An 18474-nucleotide genomic window follows, 5' to 3' on the forward strand; every position below is an offset into this window, starting at 1 on the left:
TAGTGTTTCTGTGTGTGTGTGTGTTACAGAATGAATGGAAGTTATAAGGAGGAGTGTGTGTGTGTGTGTGTGTGTGTGTGTGTGTGTGTGTGTGTGTGTGTGTGTGTGTGTGTGTGTGTTTGTGTGTGTGATTCAGGCCCACCCCCTTGGGCTCAATACTTTTCCTGAGAGCGTAGAATCTGCTCACCTGCCCTGGCATGCCCGCCCGGCCCCTCCAGCCCCCCCCCCCCTCTCTTCATACATTACTCGCCCCCCTCTAGCGGCCCCACATCAAAGTACCCCTGTGAGTAATGGATACCCAGCAGGGCCACACCCTTCCCTCCTCCAAACCAACTCAACTGCCGCTCAGCCAGTGGCTAGCACCCGGCAATCACACAGCACACACACACACACGGAACAGTTATTCACACACAATTAGACTTAAATAGACAGCTTTAAAGCAAGGTAAACAATATTTAAAGCAAAGCTGTCCATTTCAGCGTTGTTGGAAGTGCACCAGGAGAGAAGAAGCAGAAGGAATGTAGTCACGAGGAGAACTTTAACTGTCCTGTCTCTTTTATAATATTGCTCAGTGCGTTCAAAATGAATTGTCTAATAATTGTTAAAAATTGTTAAAAATTCTATATGCTCATGCTGTGCAGCGATTGTCTTTATTTGCTACGCTGGCAGTGTGGACATCTGTCCATCTATCTGTCCAATCGTCCACCACTTTGGTCCAAATATCTCAGTAACCATTGGATGAATCGCCATTTAAATTTGAACGATCATTCATGGTTCCCAGACTGGACATGGTCCCCTCTGACTTTGGTGATTCCCTTACTTTGCATCCAACCGACCTACCAACTGTAAAGAGGAAAGACATTCCCATCAGCTTCAGCTGTACTTTGTGTTTACTGTTAAGTATCAAATGTTTAGCATGCTATCAGGGTAAACTTAGTCGAAGCACAACCTCCATCAACAATCTACCGCAGATCATTTTATTATCTGTGCTCGCATCATGTGACAGGTAAACTGACCAGCGGGCGAATCTCCAAACTGTCTGTTGATTCCATGAATCAATTAAGTCCTGGTATCTCCTGTTGCTGATAGACAATCCTGAAGACGTAAAGGGTCGACTAATACTTTACATTAAATGGCATGCCCAGTTAACCCCCCCCCAATCCATCCCCACCCCCATCCCCAAGTATTTCCCCACCAGTCACTGGGACGTCTTCATTTAGCGACGTCCCAGTGCATCGGTAATGGTTCCAGTGTGCCGGGCCAGTCAGGAGAAATGACAGACCAGAGAGTCGGCCTCAGACCTGCAGGCCGGAGCTCTGTGCTCTGTCATTAGACACTTTAATGCAGCAGCACCACAGCCTGCTCGCTTCACTCCTCTCCCGCCCTTCTCTGTTTGTTTTTTCCCTCCACCTTCTTTCACTCTCACCCATTATTCCCACACATATTATTCCATGGTGTAATTTACCCATGCAATGAATGATGTGGATAGTCTCGCTGAGGAAAAGACAAGTTAGATTGAGTTAAATGGAGTCTGGTGGCGTGCTTTAAAGATGCATGAAGGGTCATCGGAGAGCGAGGGAGCGCAACACCATGCAGGTTTTTGGTGGTGAGTTAGGGAGCGTGTGGTGCTTCTCAACTGAGAGAAATTATTTAATCTGGTTCCAATTCCAAAAAAATGTTTTTGTAAGAGTGGAAATGTTGTTTCTAGTTCTCTGTCCTGCCTTGCTCTGTATTGTTTTGCTGAAACTAATTTATAGGAAATTCCTAAAACAAGCGAAACGCCGGCCACTTCTGGAACAAGTCAAATTATCTCACTCCATTGGTAGATTTATTCTGGTACATGGAAAAAACAAATGGATATGAGAATACATGACATGCTGTTGCCCGTTTAACGCACAGATTTAAATCAAATCTGCTGTCAAAAGTCAAAGGTTATGAAGCCACTGGGTCACACTTGGGGGGGGTATTAGCTGTATACCCACAGTATTAGCTGTGGTTAATACTGCCGCCCGCCAAGTGCTGCTCGGAGGAGGAGCATAGGTTCTGGAGTGGCTGTGGGAATTAGTCCCAATATTAGGTTTTCACTACAAAATAATTCACGATAACGGTATCATCTATCAACAATTTGAAAATAGAAATAATTCAATTTACTCCCATCAACTTCATTAGGTGTTACAATTGAATGCCACTATGTGTCAAATTTTTTATGAGATTGTAGCAGCTTTCAAATTATCCTGAGGGCATCTGAAGTTATTGGTTTTTTTTTTACAAACGTGAGATATTGAAGGCTCCAAAGTTGGAAATGTCCTCGTAGTAACTGTGAGATACAGATATATATTTTCATATGACACATAAAAAAAAACAACTGCAATAAATAGGCGGTCTGTGCTGAATGCGTACCTGCTGGTGTACCTGTGTGACCTCACAGTGCCTCTTTGCCCTCAGGTGTGTTTATGTTTGTGACAGCTCGCTCATGCTGAGAGCTCTCTGCTACCTGCTGCTCCTCGTCTGAAATAATGACATTCTGTTTCGCGGGTCACGGCGAGACTTCACCCTCTGTCTAAATCCAATCAGCGTCAAAGGCAGACTCTTGTTGTTAGTTAGTTTTTCAGCCGCCGACGAACCGCAGTCGTTTACGATGCCGCAATCATTTGAGTAATGTTTACTCAAATACCAAATTGTTGAATCCCACGTGTCGAGTTGCACCTCCACGAGGATAGATAGATAGATAGATAGATAGATAGATAGATAGATAGATAGATAGATAGATAGATAGATAGATAGATAGATAGATAGACACTTGAAATTTGGGTGTCTGCCTAACCACAGCGATGTCTGTTTCAGTTCCGACCGTGACAAACCCCGGAGATGTTGAAACCCTCGTGCTGGCAGTCCTTTAAACTCGCCCTGTTAGCGTCACAGCTTTTCATTGCGGCATTAAAGGTTAAATATATCCTCCAATAATTGCGTAACGAGATCTCTCGGGCCTCTTCCGGGTCCGTGGCTCTATAGCGGAGCATGGCTTGCCGAACACACTGGTGTCACTGCTGCTAATGCTGTGATATGATACGACCACAGCAGCAGTCATTTGAGAAGTATATTGTGATGTGTTCTCGAACTATAGAAAACTATTTGAAACTGCTTGTGTCCTTCTTTGTGTGTGTGTGTGTGGGTATTGAACCACAAGATCACCACGATTACAGGACGTATGGGCTTATAATGCCGCATAAGGGAACTTTTGAACCCCAGGTAAAGCAAATTCTCACATGTCACAGATTTTGCTTTTTCCTTTTTTTCCTCCTACGTGACCGCGCCCCATTTAGGCCCATGCACGTACTACAATTACTGTTCTGATGAAACAGGGGAAAGGCTGTGGAACCACAGCTGGAAACCAGATCAAAGGGGATGTGTTCATTTTTTATTTGACCTCCCTCTGACCGTAAATACTACGGCCACCAGCGTTTCTCTGGAACAATGTTGTTAACTCTCGGCTTCATTGGGCACAAAAACATACACTCACACACACAGACAGATGGGCATTTAGGTGCTTTTCAAGTCATGATCTTCAATGTACTTTGAGGTGTAGGAGGGGTACTCTTCTGACATTCTGGGTGAACAAAGGAAGCTTCTTCATGGTCACACACTGACTCTCTCTTTTTTGGTGATCTGAATTCCATGCAGCCACTCCACAAAAGAAGTTTTCCACTAACACGATTAATGGATCAACTGAGTGATCCTTTTACCTGAATTTGTAAATGTCTTCAGTGCGTGTGCGTGCGTGTGCGTGCGTGTGTGTGTGTGTGTGTGTGTGTGTGCTCCTCCCTGGCCTGTGTTGCGAACAGTAGGCGAGAAAGCCCTGTGTGTTTGACCCGGGTGATTAGGTGTTTTAAACTTGTCTCCTCCTCATTAAGCGCTGGCAGATGCCAGACGCTTGAGAGCACGTGATGAGACATTGATGAAAAGGCTGCTTTTTTCTTCTCTCGCCGTCTTCTGGTGATGCTCCAGAAAGCCTTTCTAGGGCTTTTTACACTGATAACAAAAAACTTATTTCAGAGAAACTTACACACAGAGCGGGATTGATACTCGGTTCAAACCAGTCCATGTCATGGAGGTCAGTAGCAGCAACAGCATGTACACAGTTTGAGGCTTCATTGGCGTGTTTGCGCCTTTTTGTGAATCAGACCTTGAGACGGGGGCAGACAGCTGTTGCACCTGATGCACAATTCGGGGTGCCATCCATTCTTTGTGGCTTCGCCCCTCAGTCTTTTACAAATAAAATGCACAGTTGATCCATTTGCTGCTGCAGCTTCACTTGGTCTGTTATTACCAGTAGCTTATGGTGGCTAACGTTAGCTCATTGCTATGTTACTGAGATTATTGAGTGAGTCCGCTGACCACTTGTGCTATTGTTTCGGTGTGTTTTAACGTTCACCGTTGCTCCACCTGTCGCTGCATTGCCACATCTGTTATTCTCGTAATGAAGCAATCGGTTCGCTCTCACCGCTCTCATGACATCAGTTAATGCAACAGCAGGCTGCTGATTTAAGTCAAAAAGCTCTGAAAACAACAACAGTACACTACCTGCTCAGCAACAAGCTTGCAGACAGACACGGTTGGAGACTAGCTGGTGAACAGAGTGGAGCGATCTGCAGGCCTGGGTATGAAAGAAAATAAAAGTAAACACAATAAGACAACAAGCTGGCCGTGCTCTTCTGGCCTTATCCAGCTGTTAGTCACTGCCTACATTGCCTGTGCCACTGAGCACCACTGGGCAGCAACTGGTTCACTGATGTGCCACCGTGCTTGTTCACTATATCTTAAAATAACACACTGTAAAATGACGTAATGAATGAATGCACACTCTCAGAGCCTAGTTTGAATACAAAGCATCCCTGTTTGCATGTCGGGGACATTTGATTTTCAGTGTGACGCATATTAATTTTCACTCTGCTTCAATAGTCTTGCACTATTTCTTTGGGCTTCGCTCTCTAACGTTACAGAAAGGTCCAATTGGACAGCAGATTGGTGCCGTGGCCTTCAGATTCCATGTTTGGCTTCCAGAATCAGGTGGAAAAAGTGTCAGGAGGAGCTGTACTTTGGTCTGTGTTGTTGGTGCCTGACGCTCAGTGCATGACTGCCACCTAGTGATGGGTTAAGACCCTAAATGGTATGTTGCATAACGGGCAGATGTTCTCTGTTGCGTGGACGATGAGCTTTCCTTCTGAATATGTACTTTCTCTTCATTATCCTCATCACACGAGCATAAGAATCCCCTGAAAATGTCCTTGCTGTCTGAATGTTTTGTGTTGAACTGTCTCCTCTCCCGTGTTGTCTCCTTCAGGCCCGCATGGCATTGGACAAAGGAGCTCAGGCTGTTATCTTTGATGTCAGTGATGACGCCAATGCTGCTGCTGAGGTGAGTGCACAGACACGGAGCTACAGCTACATCAATCTACAAATGATCAAAGACAGAGAAAGCTCACAGAAATGTCACACTTGTGTCTTTCTCCACACAGCTGCGAGAAACGGACTCCCTTCCGCGTCCAGTGGTGCTGGTGGAGGCGGAGGATGCCGAGGAGTTGATGGGTCTGGTCAACAAGAACGAGGAGGCCAAAGTTCGTATTGAGATCATGGTGGAGCAGCCCAGATGGGTAAGACCTGAAACCCGTACACACAGCTCTCTCTGTCTGGCTTTCCTTTAAATTGTCTGGCCATACGTCACACGTTGTCATCTTAAAGTCATTAAAGACATGTTACAGTAATCTGTGAAATAATACAAACATCTTGCTCTCTGTCCATTTCAGCCTCATTATGATGTGGGCATTCTGCTCACCATTGTCCTCGCGATTCTGACCATTGTTCTAATCTTCGCATTCCGCTACAAGTGCAAGTCCAACAGGACCTGGGTGAGTGAAAGCAAAGGATGCACAGCTCAGTTGGAGATTTTTTTTTAAAGGTTTTTTCTAACCCCTCGCTTCTTGTGCATGCAGGACTCTGTCCATCAGCAGACCATGCAGGCCATCAGTCGTCTGGAGACCACAACCTACAGCTCCCAGGGCTGCTCGGGCTCCCAGCGCAACCGAGCGGCCTGGGGGTCAGCCAGCAGCTCCAACTCCAGCCCCGTCTGTGCCATCTGCCTGGAGGACTTCCAGGACGGCCAGGTAAGAGGAGAGAGAGCGAGGAGCATCCTGTATCTGTAGATTTAGCCGCCCTCCGTCAGCTGTTCGTCATCAAATTTACCTCTGTCTCGCTTTCGCCCCCCAGCATTTGAGGATCATCTCCTGTGCTCATGAGTTCCACAAAGACTGCGTCGACCCCTGGCTGCTGCAACACCGCACCTGTCCCCTCTGCATGCACAACATCATGGGTGAGGAAAAGCATATTTCCAGTCAAATATGGAAATATGACTGACTCAATCATTTTCTTTTAAAAATTGAGGCCTTCTTGTTTTTTGAACCATCTGGACTCAATGCTGCCAATAGAAGAATTTTAGTCAATTTGTCATTTCCTTTTTGTCTTAAGATTTGATGTCAAATTATAATAAGAACTCTGGCATGTTTTGGACAAGAATCTGCCATATCTCTGAAAACTTAACCCCTTTTTGAATCTGCAGTAATAAGTGCTTTTTAAATAGAAGTTGCTGTGACCCTGCAGTATTTTGTGTATTCTGACTGCTGCTGTGCTCCACAGGGACGGAGCGGCAGCCCCAGAGGAACAGGCTCCAGCAGAGTCCAGAGCAAAGCCAGGGTTTCCTGCACCCTCAGCCTTACAGCGGCCCGCGCAACCACCCCTTCCCCCAGCATGCCATCCCTTTCTCTATGAGGCCCCACTATCCTCGCGGACCCTCAGGACCTTATCCCACGCTGGGCCACTACACTGGCCCTTCCGCCGTGGAACCCCAAACGCTACATTTCCTGGCCAGCAGGCCGCTTGCGTCCAGCTGTGGGTTCCACCTTCCTGCAGAGGGTCCCGGGAGGCCCCACAGGATTGGAGGTAACTGCAGGACGTCCACTCACCACTACACCCCCCGTCGGTCCTGCCACAACTATCGCTCGTCCTGTCCGGCCCAGCGCAGTGCGTCCAGCTCGCGACTGCACCCAACCACTTCCGTCACGCCGCAGCCCCATGGAGCGCCGGCCCACGGCAGGCAGGACGACGGCAGCTGCTCAGGCGGCAGCTACCACACGGAGCGCAGCGGATACTTGGCCGACGGGCCGGCGAGCGACTCCAGCTCAGGGCCCTGCCACGGCTCCTCCAGCGACTCCGTTCTCAACTGCACTGACGTGTCCCTGCAGGGGGTTTATGGCAGCTGGTCCACCTTCCGTAGCTCTCTGAGCAGTGACTACGATCCGTTTGTGTATTATGGGCCAGGTTCTGGGCGCGCCCCCCGCAGGAACAGCCTGGAGGCGAGCGCCCAGGCCCGGCCCAGGTCTTTGGATTCTGTGGTGAACAAAGCAGGCTGCCCCGAAGAGCAGCCGCAGACTGTGTTCAGCCACATCCACTACCACCGCCACAGACACCACCACTATGAGGAGGGGGAGCACAGCCAGGGCCCGAGCAGAGGCTCGGACGAGGAGCAGGGGGCCGCCACCGCTGCAGCTGCTGCACCTGCTGCTCTCGTCCTTGAAAGAGACTCGCCTGTCTGCCCTCCTATGCACAGCCCCTGCCAGTGCCCAAAGCCAGACCCCACAGATCGGCCCAGTCCTGGGACAGAGTGCCAGGACCATGACCCCAGTGGCCCTACGGGACCTCCTGTACAGGTGTCCTCAATCCCTTTACAGCTTCAACCCCACTGCTGCCACCAGGGACACGGACACCCTCCTGCTCCTCTCGGGCGAGTGGGTGGCTGTGTGCTTGATGGCCCCTCTGTTCGCTTCCACCAGAGCCTAGACCTGCAGGACGACCGTAGCATCCACATCCACTACGGTCAGGGCCCGGGCTTCTGCTGCTCGCCCCCTGATCTGCACCCTGCATTGCTCCCCGTGCCCCTCATTCTGGACTCTGTAGGTATGGAGGACTGGCCTTGCTATGCCGGGGCCCACGTTGTGTGGCAAAAGCGGGTGCAGCAAGCCCACTCAGAGCCTCAGCTCTTGGGGCCTGGGACCTCTATGGACAGGCCACCCTGCAGGTTCCACCACAGCCCCGCCGCTGACCGCAACACAGACATTTGTTTGTACTGCCAAACATTACACCACAATCAGGGTGGGTGTCTCACTTGTTTTACAACATGACCAGTCCTGTAGACTGAAAGGATCATTTTGGGTTATTATTGTCATAGTTTTGGCCATCATTTCTATTGGTTGTGTGTGTGTACAGCGAAGTACAGCGAGGTCGGAACGCGCAAGAAAACGAGAGCAGTCAGATGATCTGACAGGTAAACAAGCCAGATTTGGGGAAACCGCTTTATTTGTTAAACCACCTGAAATGTCACTCATTAAGAGCTACAGTAAGTACGGCAAGTACAGAAGGTAAAAAAGAAAATCAGTCTGTTGGACGTTCACAATGGACAGTTTTGGGTAAGCATTTTGTTTTCCCTTTCGGATAATTTAGGCTAACCTGGGTGCTTTTTTACAACCTGTATGTTCATCTGACTGCTTGTGTTTCTTCACCTGTCTGTCCTCAGCCATTTGGTAAGTACAGTAAAGTGTTTTTATTACCAATAGCAAACATGGAGAAAATAACGAGTAATGATCCTTTTAGACCTGCATAACATTTTCTTTTTGTATTCTTTGTTTGTTTTTTTCATTTGTATTATATTTTAAAGATGACCTGAGCTGTTCTTTGCGTCCACAGGATCAGAAGAGGAGTCTGGTGTGTGAGAACTTGTTGCATCCCCGTTGTCATGCTGCTACACAGGAGCCAGAATGGACAAGCCTCTCTCATTGGCTCTCATGTCTTCCACTTAATTCCACCAGCAATGCCTTCGTTCAGAGGACTCCCCAGCTTCCCGCGGGGATTCAAAGCTCAAATGCTCTTTGAGAGCTGAGTTAGATTGAAATCACCGTGATTTAATAATGCTAAAAAAAAGAAATTACCTGACCCTTCATAATGTTGTTGAAAATATATTGAATGATTTGAATGTTTGGGAGTTGCTGGGGAAACGACTCACCACAATGGGGGAAAAAAAGTGTTTTTTCTGTTTCTCCTCATCAGCTACAGGAAGAATATTCATTACCGACATGATGTCACGAGTTCCCATGCTCCTTAGGGACAAGCGACGAATGATCCTCGCTTCGGGTGTCGAGCCCTCGTGGAGTGAGACTCTCTGCATCGCTCACTCTATTGCAACATAACTTTGTTTTAGAGGTACTTACTTTCACTCGCGTGATCTTTGTCTTCCTTCTCCAGCCTACCTCAGCTCAGATTTCTTAATATGCCTCACACAGGGGGGTCTTTAAAGGTACTGCTGTAGTGATGTTTTTTTTTGTTTGTTTTTTTGGTCACAACCATGTAGCTCCCATAAACTCCACTAAAAGTTATCCTCTTGGCAGTCTGGCCTGTCCAAATAGAGAGAAAAGTTGACGCTCGGCCCCTCGGACAGTGAGCGTTCGCTGAGGTGGCTGAGCCTCGCATGGGCCCTGTTTTCATTATTTCAACAATGGCAGCTGTTTTCAACATGTTCGTTCTATGTGTTTGGATCATTTTCTGTTTCGTTTTTAGCAGTCTGTGATTTTTTTTTTTTTAACCTTTGATAATGAACCAGTTTGACTGAATTATGTCGTCGTCATTACGAGCTATTGTCTTGTTCTCATCATTTCTGTTGCCAATAGTTACGTCACATGTTTGACCTCAGTGCTGTCAAAGCCCCGATCAGTGTGGAGTGAACAGGCCTTTATCCTCTGCTCTCTTAATGCCTAATTCATCACAATGTTGTGTTATCCTTCAGCAGGATATGCTCTCCAGTTGTCTTCCAGCAACTAAAGCTCTAGAATAATGTTCTACATTGCAGCCATAGAAAAGAGATAGTGACTTTTTAATTATATAACTAATTATAATACTTTCCCATGATTTCAAACTGTAATGGGTAGAGCCTGAGAAATGTCTCAGGAACAATCAAACACTGGAAAAAATGGGAAGAATTCATCTTAGTTACAGTAATGATACCGGAATCGGTAAAAAAGAATCCTTTGTCGTGGTAAAAGTGCATTGCTAATCCGTGCTTTTGGGGCTTTGAAGGAAGATCCACTTTAAATCAGAAATCAGATACAATATTTTAAAGATTGATTTTTCGTTCATATAAATCATTTTTGAATGTTTAACCATCCGTCAAAGCTAAAAACAACAGTTGCCTATTATTCCCTCTCCTTCAGTTTAGCCGCTCAGGCAGACTGACGAACAGAAGATGTTTATACCCGAGGAGAATTACGCCGAACACTTCAACTGTGTAGATGACAGTCTAAAAGGGCCTGCTTAACCACAGACAGGCTCAATGAACGGAGATCAAAGGAGTAGGAATTCTGTTCTAGTGTGGACTTTCCCTTAAAGGCTCAGTGAAAATGTGAAAAGGAATTATTTTTTTCTCAGCAGTCACACTTCAGATACACTTTAATAGCAGACAAAGAGTGTATTGGTATTGCAATGTAACCAGTAGCACTTACTAAAGCCTCATATGTGCCTTATTCATTCAGAAATGCTCATCATCCTAAATAAGGAACCTCCCAACACACTAAGCCCTTACCCGTCCAACCAAAGAGGCAAAATCTTGAACACAGTGAACTTATTACGTTGTGCCTTTTTCTCCCCCTGCTTCAAGCCTTTCCTTAAATCTCAGAATGAAATGTGCGTTCGATGACGACAAAGAGAGCATGCCAGGATTAAAGAGCACACCATCAATATTTTGGACAATCATGCAGACATGTTGCACTGCAGTCCCATTGTACTAATACCTCACTTTGAATGTGTCACCGACACAGCGTCCTCCAGCTAAAGTGTCAGTGTTTCCTTGTCTGTTATTGTTTGCATCCAAACAGTCTCGGCGACTGAGATGGAAATGACTGAATTACAAGCAGCACTTTGGCTTGAGCTGGTTTATAATTTTTAAAAAAACTACATAAAACATATAGTATTCTTCTTTTTGTTTTTAAAAGCCCAGAACCTTCAGCACGTGGAAAATAGCGTTGAGTGATGCTGCAGAATATCTGATGCGATTTCATCCTGTTCAAGATCTTTCTCTTTGTGTTGTTTTATGTGTTTTGTTTTGTTATGTCTTGCAAGAATAATGAGCTGAAACTGCCTTTTTCTATGAGTAAAAAAATCCCTCCAGAACTTTAAGGGGTATGTCAGTATATTTTGGATACTTTATGTACAAAACAAGAACAAAAAAACAACCCAGAAATGAAATAGTGTTGTATTTTATATATAATAGAACATTTCAATATAGTGACATGTCACTAATATATTTATTTACTAATATATTTATCCATTTTGTCCAGGTTTGAAAGAGTGGTTTCTGTATAGACTGAATGTTTCTATATGGAAACTGACCAGTGCCATCACAGATGTATCAACCTGTCTTCATTCCAATTATATGCAAATAAATTATTTTGAAATAAAACCTCTGTGCAGAATATATATTTTTTGCTGGTGAAACCACCAATTGGATTTTATTTTAAGATCGCGTCAAGACCACGACTGCGGAGATATCTCTACATTTCCTGTGCATTGTCTGATATTTCTTTTTGTTAACATCAATACTGTGATTGCTCGTAGAAAACAAAGGAATATTCCCACACTCAGTCTCAACGCACTCTGCCCTGAGTGTATGTGAGTCAGTGTGACAGATTGTTAAGGAATGTGATACTTTTAAGTGTGGATTTTAGTTGCCATACATCAACCAGCGACGCTATCTTATATGATGGAATCATGAAATAGCTTTTATAAGTTTGGAAGTAATATAACCAAACCCCTGTGGTAATAGGCGTGGTATTTAACCAAAAAAACACCAACATCAGTGAAGAGTTCTGTTGTCGAGCATCTACAGTGTCGCGTTTACCCACAATGCTGTTGTGAGTTTTTGCACCGTACAGCAACAAGCGTGTCACTGTGGAGACGCCAGATGCAAAGGCTGAAACGTGACAGTGTCTTTTTTATCTTCTAATACATTTCAGTGACATGGCAGAGTAGATAATGATTTTAACTTTGAGTTCAGTATGACTTCAAGTCATATATTTCAGTTATAAATATTCATGCATTTAAAAGTCGTTTGTAAGTAACTTAATTTACTTTCTTGCCGACTTTCTTTCCCAAAATGTCAAACTATTCCTTTAAAATGTGCACCCATTTCCCAAACACACACGCCAAACTGCACGAACAAGAGTTTCTTTATTCAGTAACATAACATGCAATCTGCAGACAACTTGAAGCATATCTGATAGCACAAACTGATGTACAGCCGTATATAACAGTCTGAGTGTGCTGGAGGATCAGTAGAAGGCTTTGGCCTGCCCGTCGGATGTCTGCACAGTGAGGTTGCCCCTGGCATCTTGGTCCTTCTCAATGGCCTCAAAGAGAGACTTGAAGTTTCCTGCCCCAAAGCCCTGGAGAGAGAATAAGCACACACAGATGGCTAATTACCCGAAGATCTACCGTCTTCTGTGTCATTTGTTAAGGCTCTGGGGGGGGGGGTATCACGACAGATAAATATTCTCAAAGGGTTCAAATACCCACTCACCGGGGGCTCGCAAATGAATCATGTAAATATTTTCAGAGATAATCAAAAGATCAAGTGTTGGTGGTCGCTCTGAGAGATTCTTTGCTGCGGTTCGGATTCAGTTTCTCACTTTCATGCATTGTATCCACATCTGTAGACTGAGTGAGATGTTGCAGAGTGACAACATGTGCCTGTTCTGACAAGCAGAATGTATAGTATGGTGTTCTAAACGGAGCGCCACAGGGTGCAACCCAATCCAAAGATCCCCCTCGATGTGGAGCAGGGAGCCTTTTAATCTGCACGTGTGATAGATTTACTGATCTTTTACTACTACTAAAGTGGGCTACTGTACACACTGGGTGGGAGCTGCAAACAGGTGTCCAGGTGGCTCTGTCTCGGCTTCTTAAAGCTGGTGAAGTTGAGAAACAGGACTACAGGCCTGTGGATCCCACCACCAAGGCACATTCAACTACCCTCAGTGTACCAGTTATACCAGTAGTTTGGGTAACTGGTCTGCAGTACTCACAAAGTGGTTGTTCCGCTGAATGACCTCCAGGAAAAGGGTTGGTCTGTCCTGCACAGGTTTGGTGAAGATTTGAAGGAGGTAGCCCTTGTCATCAAAATCAACTAGGATTTTCAATTCCTTAAAAAGGAAACAGAACGTTTTTTTGTTTAGACAGAAGCAAAAAGGCTGTAAATCACTTCAGGCTTGCTTGAAATTGTATGCCTCCTCACCTGTAAACGGTCAAGGTCCTCCTTCACCTTGATCTTGGCGGTTTTAAGATTCTCCCGCAGATTGTTGTAGTACATGTCAGGCGCTGAAAGGAACTCCATCCCTCGGGCATGCAGGTTCACTACCTGAGTTAAAAAAAAATAAGCAGGATCTAAAACGTGCCTTTACTTGCAGATTTGGGGTGGGGGAGGGGTGTGTGTGTGAAGACGAAGTTTGTGGATAACGTGAAATCTGGTGTAAGCGCAGGAGACTCACTGCTTGGATAATGTTTGATGTGTTGAGGGCGATGTGCTGAACACCTGGTCCCCCGTTGTAGTCCACATATTCCTGTGAAGAGGGAGATGCAGAACATAAAATGCACTGAGGTTGGGCTGTAAACCAGGAGGTGTCACACATTTCGACATAGATTTTGTTAATTTAGTACCAAATTGCACAACTGTTCCTAAAGCTGCCGGGGACCCACTGCGACCCTGTGATAAACCACTGTAAAGTCACCTGGATTTGTGATATTTTCTTCCCCTTTGCGGGTTCGTTGATGGGCATCTTGATGGTCTCTTCATAGTTGGTCACCACTATGGACCTTAGTGAGCTGTACTGCGTGTGGATCTGCTTGTCGTCTATTGACCAGAACCGATGGAACAGCAAACACTTCTGGTACCTGGGATTTGGAGACCACAAACATAAAATGTGATGATGAGCTCAATGAATACCCCTTTTTTCATTTTTATTATTTTATTTTTTATTTTCTAGACTAATGTTATACAGTAATGATGCACTGGAGCCTGTTTTTGAATATCTGCACTAACATTACTGTGTCAGAGGTGGAGTGTGTGTGTTTACTTGTCCTTTTGCCCTGCTGTTCATGCCGTGTGTACGTGCACTCATACGGTCTTACCAGTCTGAAATGGGCACCATGTGGTCATCTGGCTGGTTTCCCACCATGTGATCAATAAAGTTCAAACCTCCTGGTGGACTACAAAGAAAATAAGAAAAAAAAACATTCCATGGGAACTTTTCCATTAACTTTTCCATGAAAGGGGGGGGGGGGGGGGGGGGGGGGGAATTGAGAATACCCCTTTTTTTATTTTGTAGCACATAGAAACATTAGAGACTCACAGTTTGGCTAACAGAGGATCCCTAAACAGAGGCTCTTTGTAGCCTGGCAGGAACAGGCCTTTGTAGGGACTGAGGTACTCAATGAGTGTGTGTGTTGTATCTCCATACTGAGGAGAAAACATGAACATAATATTATTCTTCCTTCCCAGTTTCATGTGTGTATTCAAATGAGGCTTTTCAAACGTGCATCACTCTTTACGTACCGTTTGAACCACAGCATACTTGACCTTCCCCTGGTTGTCCTGCTCCACCCAGGGTTCCTTCACAATTACAGCTCCTCGCTCTTTAGCTGTCTGTCAGTGGAGTTGTTTAGGGATCAGTTGGGAAATACAGCTTAACAACAGTTGTTTCTGTCTGAAGACAGCTCATAGAGCCCTCCAGTGGCTGAAGACAGAACATCTCTCTATACATACTGTGATACACTTGTATCTCAGATGAGGCTCATGTTGATTTCTGTGTAAAGTCAGAGGTCCTTCTGTCTCTTTGTAGCCAGCTGACGGTCAACAGAGGGAGTTTATCCAAACCTCTACTCTGGCCTTGAGCTAAAGGGTTCAAATGAGGTGCTAAACATCAAAGCTGCTCTGTCAACACCGGCATGTTTGTCACCGTTTCAACACACACCGAGTATACCGCACATAACAATTACGATATAACAAATCCGGTTCAGTTTATTGTAAAAAAACACAATAACAAAGCTTTCTGAAATGTAATTAATGGTAAGTTTGTAATTTTACAGAAGAGAAGTAGTGTTAAAGCCATAACTGATGCCAACTCGTTCATTTCGACCTCTTGCATTGAAATATCAGGTCATATTCTTCCTCCCTGTCATTGTTACCTTGATTAAGAAGTCACAGTCCTCCACTTGAAAAGCGATGTCTTTGACTCCGTCTCCATGCTTCATCAAGTGTTCTCCCATCTCTGAGGGGAAATAAAACCATGTTAGATAGATAGATAGATAGATAGATAGATAGATAGATAGATAGATAGATAGATAGATAGATAGATAGTAACTTTACTGATCCCGCGAGGGGAAATTATTTTGTTGCAAGCAGCAATAGGTTACAGTATGCAGACAAACGGTAGGTCATGTTCTCTGCACTTTATCTTTCGTACAGTCTCAAGTATGGAGAAAACTTGCCTTCATTTCCAGGATTTAGTGGAGATTCGTACACAAATATTATCTGTGAAGAGAGAGGAGGGGTGGTTCTGAGAGGATAATTGATCGTGGATATACTGAATGTTTATTAATCAGCACAATATTCCTGACTACATACCTTGTCCTGTCTGATGACATGAGACACCACCTCTCGGCTGCCGGTCTCCAAACCCTTGTAGGCCAAAGCCTCGAAGCCCATCTTATCACAGTAGAACGAAGCTGCCTGCAAAGTCATTGTTTTGTTTAAAGTATGTCAAAATATTGTAAAAAATTATATTTTTCCAGAGCTGAAAGTGAAGCATACACTTTCTTCTCCAACACCCAAAGATATGAAGTTTATTATCATATATGACAAAGAAAAGCACCAAATCTCATATTTTAAAAGTTAGAACCAGTGTAACTTTGCATTAGAACATGAAAAAATCAAAATGGTTGTGGATCAATTTTCTGCCGACTCATCGTGTCTTGTTTTTTTATTTTTTTTCACAGAAAGTACAGAGGCTGGAACTTTGAGAGGCTACGGATTAAACAACTCATGATCATTTTAACTGTATCTGAAGAGCAAATAAACAGTTATTATGTAACATGCAGTTGTTTCTGTAAATACTGGAACACAGTAACTTATATTTACCCAGTAAAAAGAATAAACAAGCATGATACAGACACGGAATGTTCACACGCAGTACATCTTGATTTCTAAAAAGGTTCATCTCAATCCAAATATGGATTATGTGGAAAAGAATCGGATGTGCTTTTGAAATCATTAACCTGTCACAGATGACAAGAAAAGTAAACTGTTTTTCGTAAGTCAGCGTTTGGACACTGACCTGTTTGGCATTGCCGACCCAGAAGGTGACATGATGAAACCTGACAAACCTTCCCCTTACGTGCTAAAAGGCAAAAGTACAACAGAATAAAATTAAAAAAGGATCCAACAGTTGAAAGACTCCTACGGGTATAAAAACACAACACTTTAACGAAATGCTTATGTTCTTTACACATTCAAATATTAGTTCAACTAAAGACTTCTATTAAAAGCTCATATTAGCTGTAGGCTTAGAATAATTAATTTATTCCTACAACATTCTTGCAGAACTGACAGTACTGTTAACACATCAAACCACATCACAGACTCCTGTCCGTTTAATCTTACCTTCTCTCCTTTATCTGTGTAGCTTGTCTGAAAAGAAGGAAAAGATAGACATCATCACAACGTCATTCTCAAGTGCTCAGGCTGACCTACAGTCAATAGATCTATGGTTCTTATCCACTGAGGATATAATTATCTCCTCAATTACTCAGCTGTGAGAATATCTAATGCCTCCCCCCCTCCCAACTGAGAGCACCTGCTCATCATAATTGAGTTTCTTACCATTCTGTGATTGTAGATGGGCCACAGTTCAGAGAAAAGAAAGCTCAAAATCACAGTCTGGCCCGTGGGGGTGCAGATAAGTAGTGACTGGATGACCGACTGTGATTGGTCCTTCGGGATCTACACCCACCTGTCCGCCTCCTGCTGCACTTCAGCGAAAAAAGTTCAACAGTAGAAGTTTGGTCATCTCTCCCGAGTCCAGTGTTTAATCAGCACTCAGAGCCTCAGTCGTCATAGAAACACAAACACACTAACCTCAGCAGAGGGGTTACAAATGAGGTACAGATACTACACTCACTCTAGTGCGGGGTATGTTATGACTCATTACTACTTAAAACAAAAGGATGCATGCAGAATGTGTAGAAGTGAAGTGGGAGCGCAGCACTAAATAATAATGTGGTGAGACAATCCTGCTTAATCCTGTTCTACACCAGCTCCTCTGAGAGCCCTCGCTTGTTCTGCACCACCAGAGGGTGCAATAGGGCCCGATTTAAACAGATAAGCAATCATGTACTATACAACCAGTAAGTCAATTCAGAAATGTCTACGAGTAAATTAACTGGTTTTGAATAATTGATCATTTTATTATTATTCTGAGTGATTACATATTCTATCATGACCCATTAATGTCCTTTTCATAAGGACTCACACATTGAAATAAGGACAAAAACAGGCTGCGATCATGATAATTACAACACCTTATTCTTTCTTGTTTTCAGTATGCCCTGAAATCATCACAGTGTCTGGCATATGAAAAAGCCTGATAATGACGGGGACGTTTCTTTGAACGTTTTGGACGGTCTTTGAGGTTAGAGTGAGGCGCTGTGCTGCTGTTGACTGGTAATGGAGAGCATGTGAGGTCAGGTCCAGGCTGTTACAGACGAGGCTGATGAACCAAAATAGTGCCTGGCCCCAGCTACACTGCTGTAAACTGCGTGGGCATGCCAGATGTATGTCCCACTGACTGTCAGAGAGCTCCACGAGAGAGATGAGGATCATGCAGACGAAATATATACACTGCTCAAAAAAATTAAAGGAACACTTTGAAAACACATCAGATCTCAATGTGAAAAAAAATTATGTTGGATATCTATACTGATATGGACAGTTTAATGTCTTAGGAATGAAAGGATGCCACATCTTTTGATGGAAATAAAAGTTTCAGCCTACAGAGGGCTTCATTTTATAGACACCCCGAAAATCAAAGTGAAAAAATGATGTGGCAGACTAGTCCATTTTGCCAAAATTCAATTTCTGCAACTCAACATGCTTCTCAATATCTTGTGTGGCCCCCACGTGCTTGTATGCATGCTTGACAACGTGTACCTAATGAGATGACGGATGGTGTCTTGTGGGATGTCCTCCCAGATCTGTCTAAGGGCATCAGTGAGCTCCTGTAAAGTCTGAGGAGCAACCTGGCGGCGTCTGATGGACCGAAACATAATGTC

At 44.5% G+C, this 18474-nt stretch overlaps 2 protein-coding genes across 4 annotated transcripts in view; one reads left to right on the forward strand and one right to left on the reverse strand.

Annotated features, from left to right (window-relative positions):
• LOC137886815 (E3 ubiquitin-protein ligase RNF43) overlaps window positions 1–11548 on the forward strand; it is a 76384-nt gene extending 64836 nt beyond the window's left edge. Inside the window, exons 3-10 of one of the 3 annotated variants that reach the window (XM_068729453.1) lie at window positions 5342–5416; window positions 5517–5651; window positions 5805–5906; window positions 5991–6161; window positions 6265–6367; window positions 6691–8202; window positions 8317–8374; window positions 8551–11548. In XM_068729453.1, coding sequence (XP_068585554.1) covers window positions 5342–5416; window positions 5517–5651; window positions 5805–5906; window positions 5991–6161; window positions 6265–6367; window positions 6691–8202; window positions 8317–8366 — 2148 coding nt within the window. In that variant the 3' untranslated portion in view covers window positions 8367–8374; window positions 8551–11548. Of the gene's footprint in view, window positions 1–5341; window positions 5417–5516; window positions 5652–5804; window positions 5907–5990; window positions 6162–6264; window positions 6368–6690; window positions 8203–8316 lie in introns of all 3 variants that reach the window. The other 2 variants (XM_068729452.1, XM_068729454.1) reach the window with 2 other exon arrangements.
• Window positions 11549–12302: 754 nt separating this feature from the next.
• Window positions 12303–17104, reverse strand: hpda (4-hydroxyphenylpyruvate dioxygenase a). Its single transcript, XM_068729518.1, has 14 exons — window positions 17027–17104; window positions 16808–16834; window positions 16482–16544; window positions 15773–15877; window positions 15637–15679; window positions 15334–15416; window positions 14702–14791; window positions 14499–14605; window positions 14278–14355; window positions 13878–14040; window positions 13638–13709; window positions 13385–13507; window positions 13176–13292; window positions 12303–12536 (listed from the first exon to the last, which is right to left on the reverse strand). Exons 1-14 carry the CDS (start codon window positions 17027–17029, stop codon window positions 12423–12425), a joined length of 1188 nt encoding a protein of 395 aa, XP_068585619.1. The 5' UTR covers window positions 17030–17104; the 3' UTR covers window positions 12303–12422.
• Window positions 17105–18474: the final 1370 nt, after the last annotated feature.

Source organism: Cebidichthys violaceus, unplaced genomic scaffold (genome assembly GCF_023349555.1).
Source record: "Cebidichthys violaceus isolate CVI_PGR_0920_01 unplaced genomic scaffold, fCebVio1.0.p SCAF_46, whole genome shotgun sequence".
Classification (NCBI taxonomy): Eukaryota; Metazoa; Chordata; class Actinopteri; order Perciformes; family Stichaeidae; genus Cebidichthys; species Cebidichthys violaceus.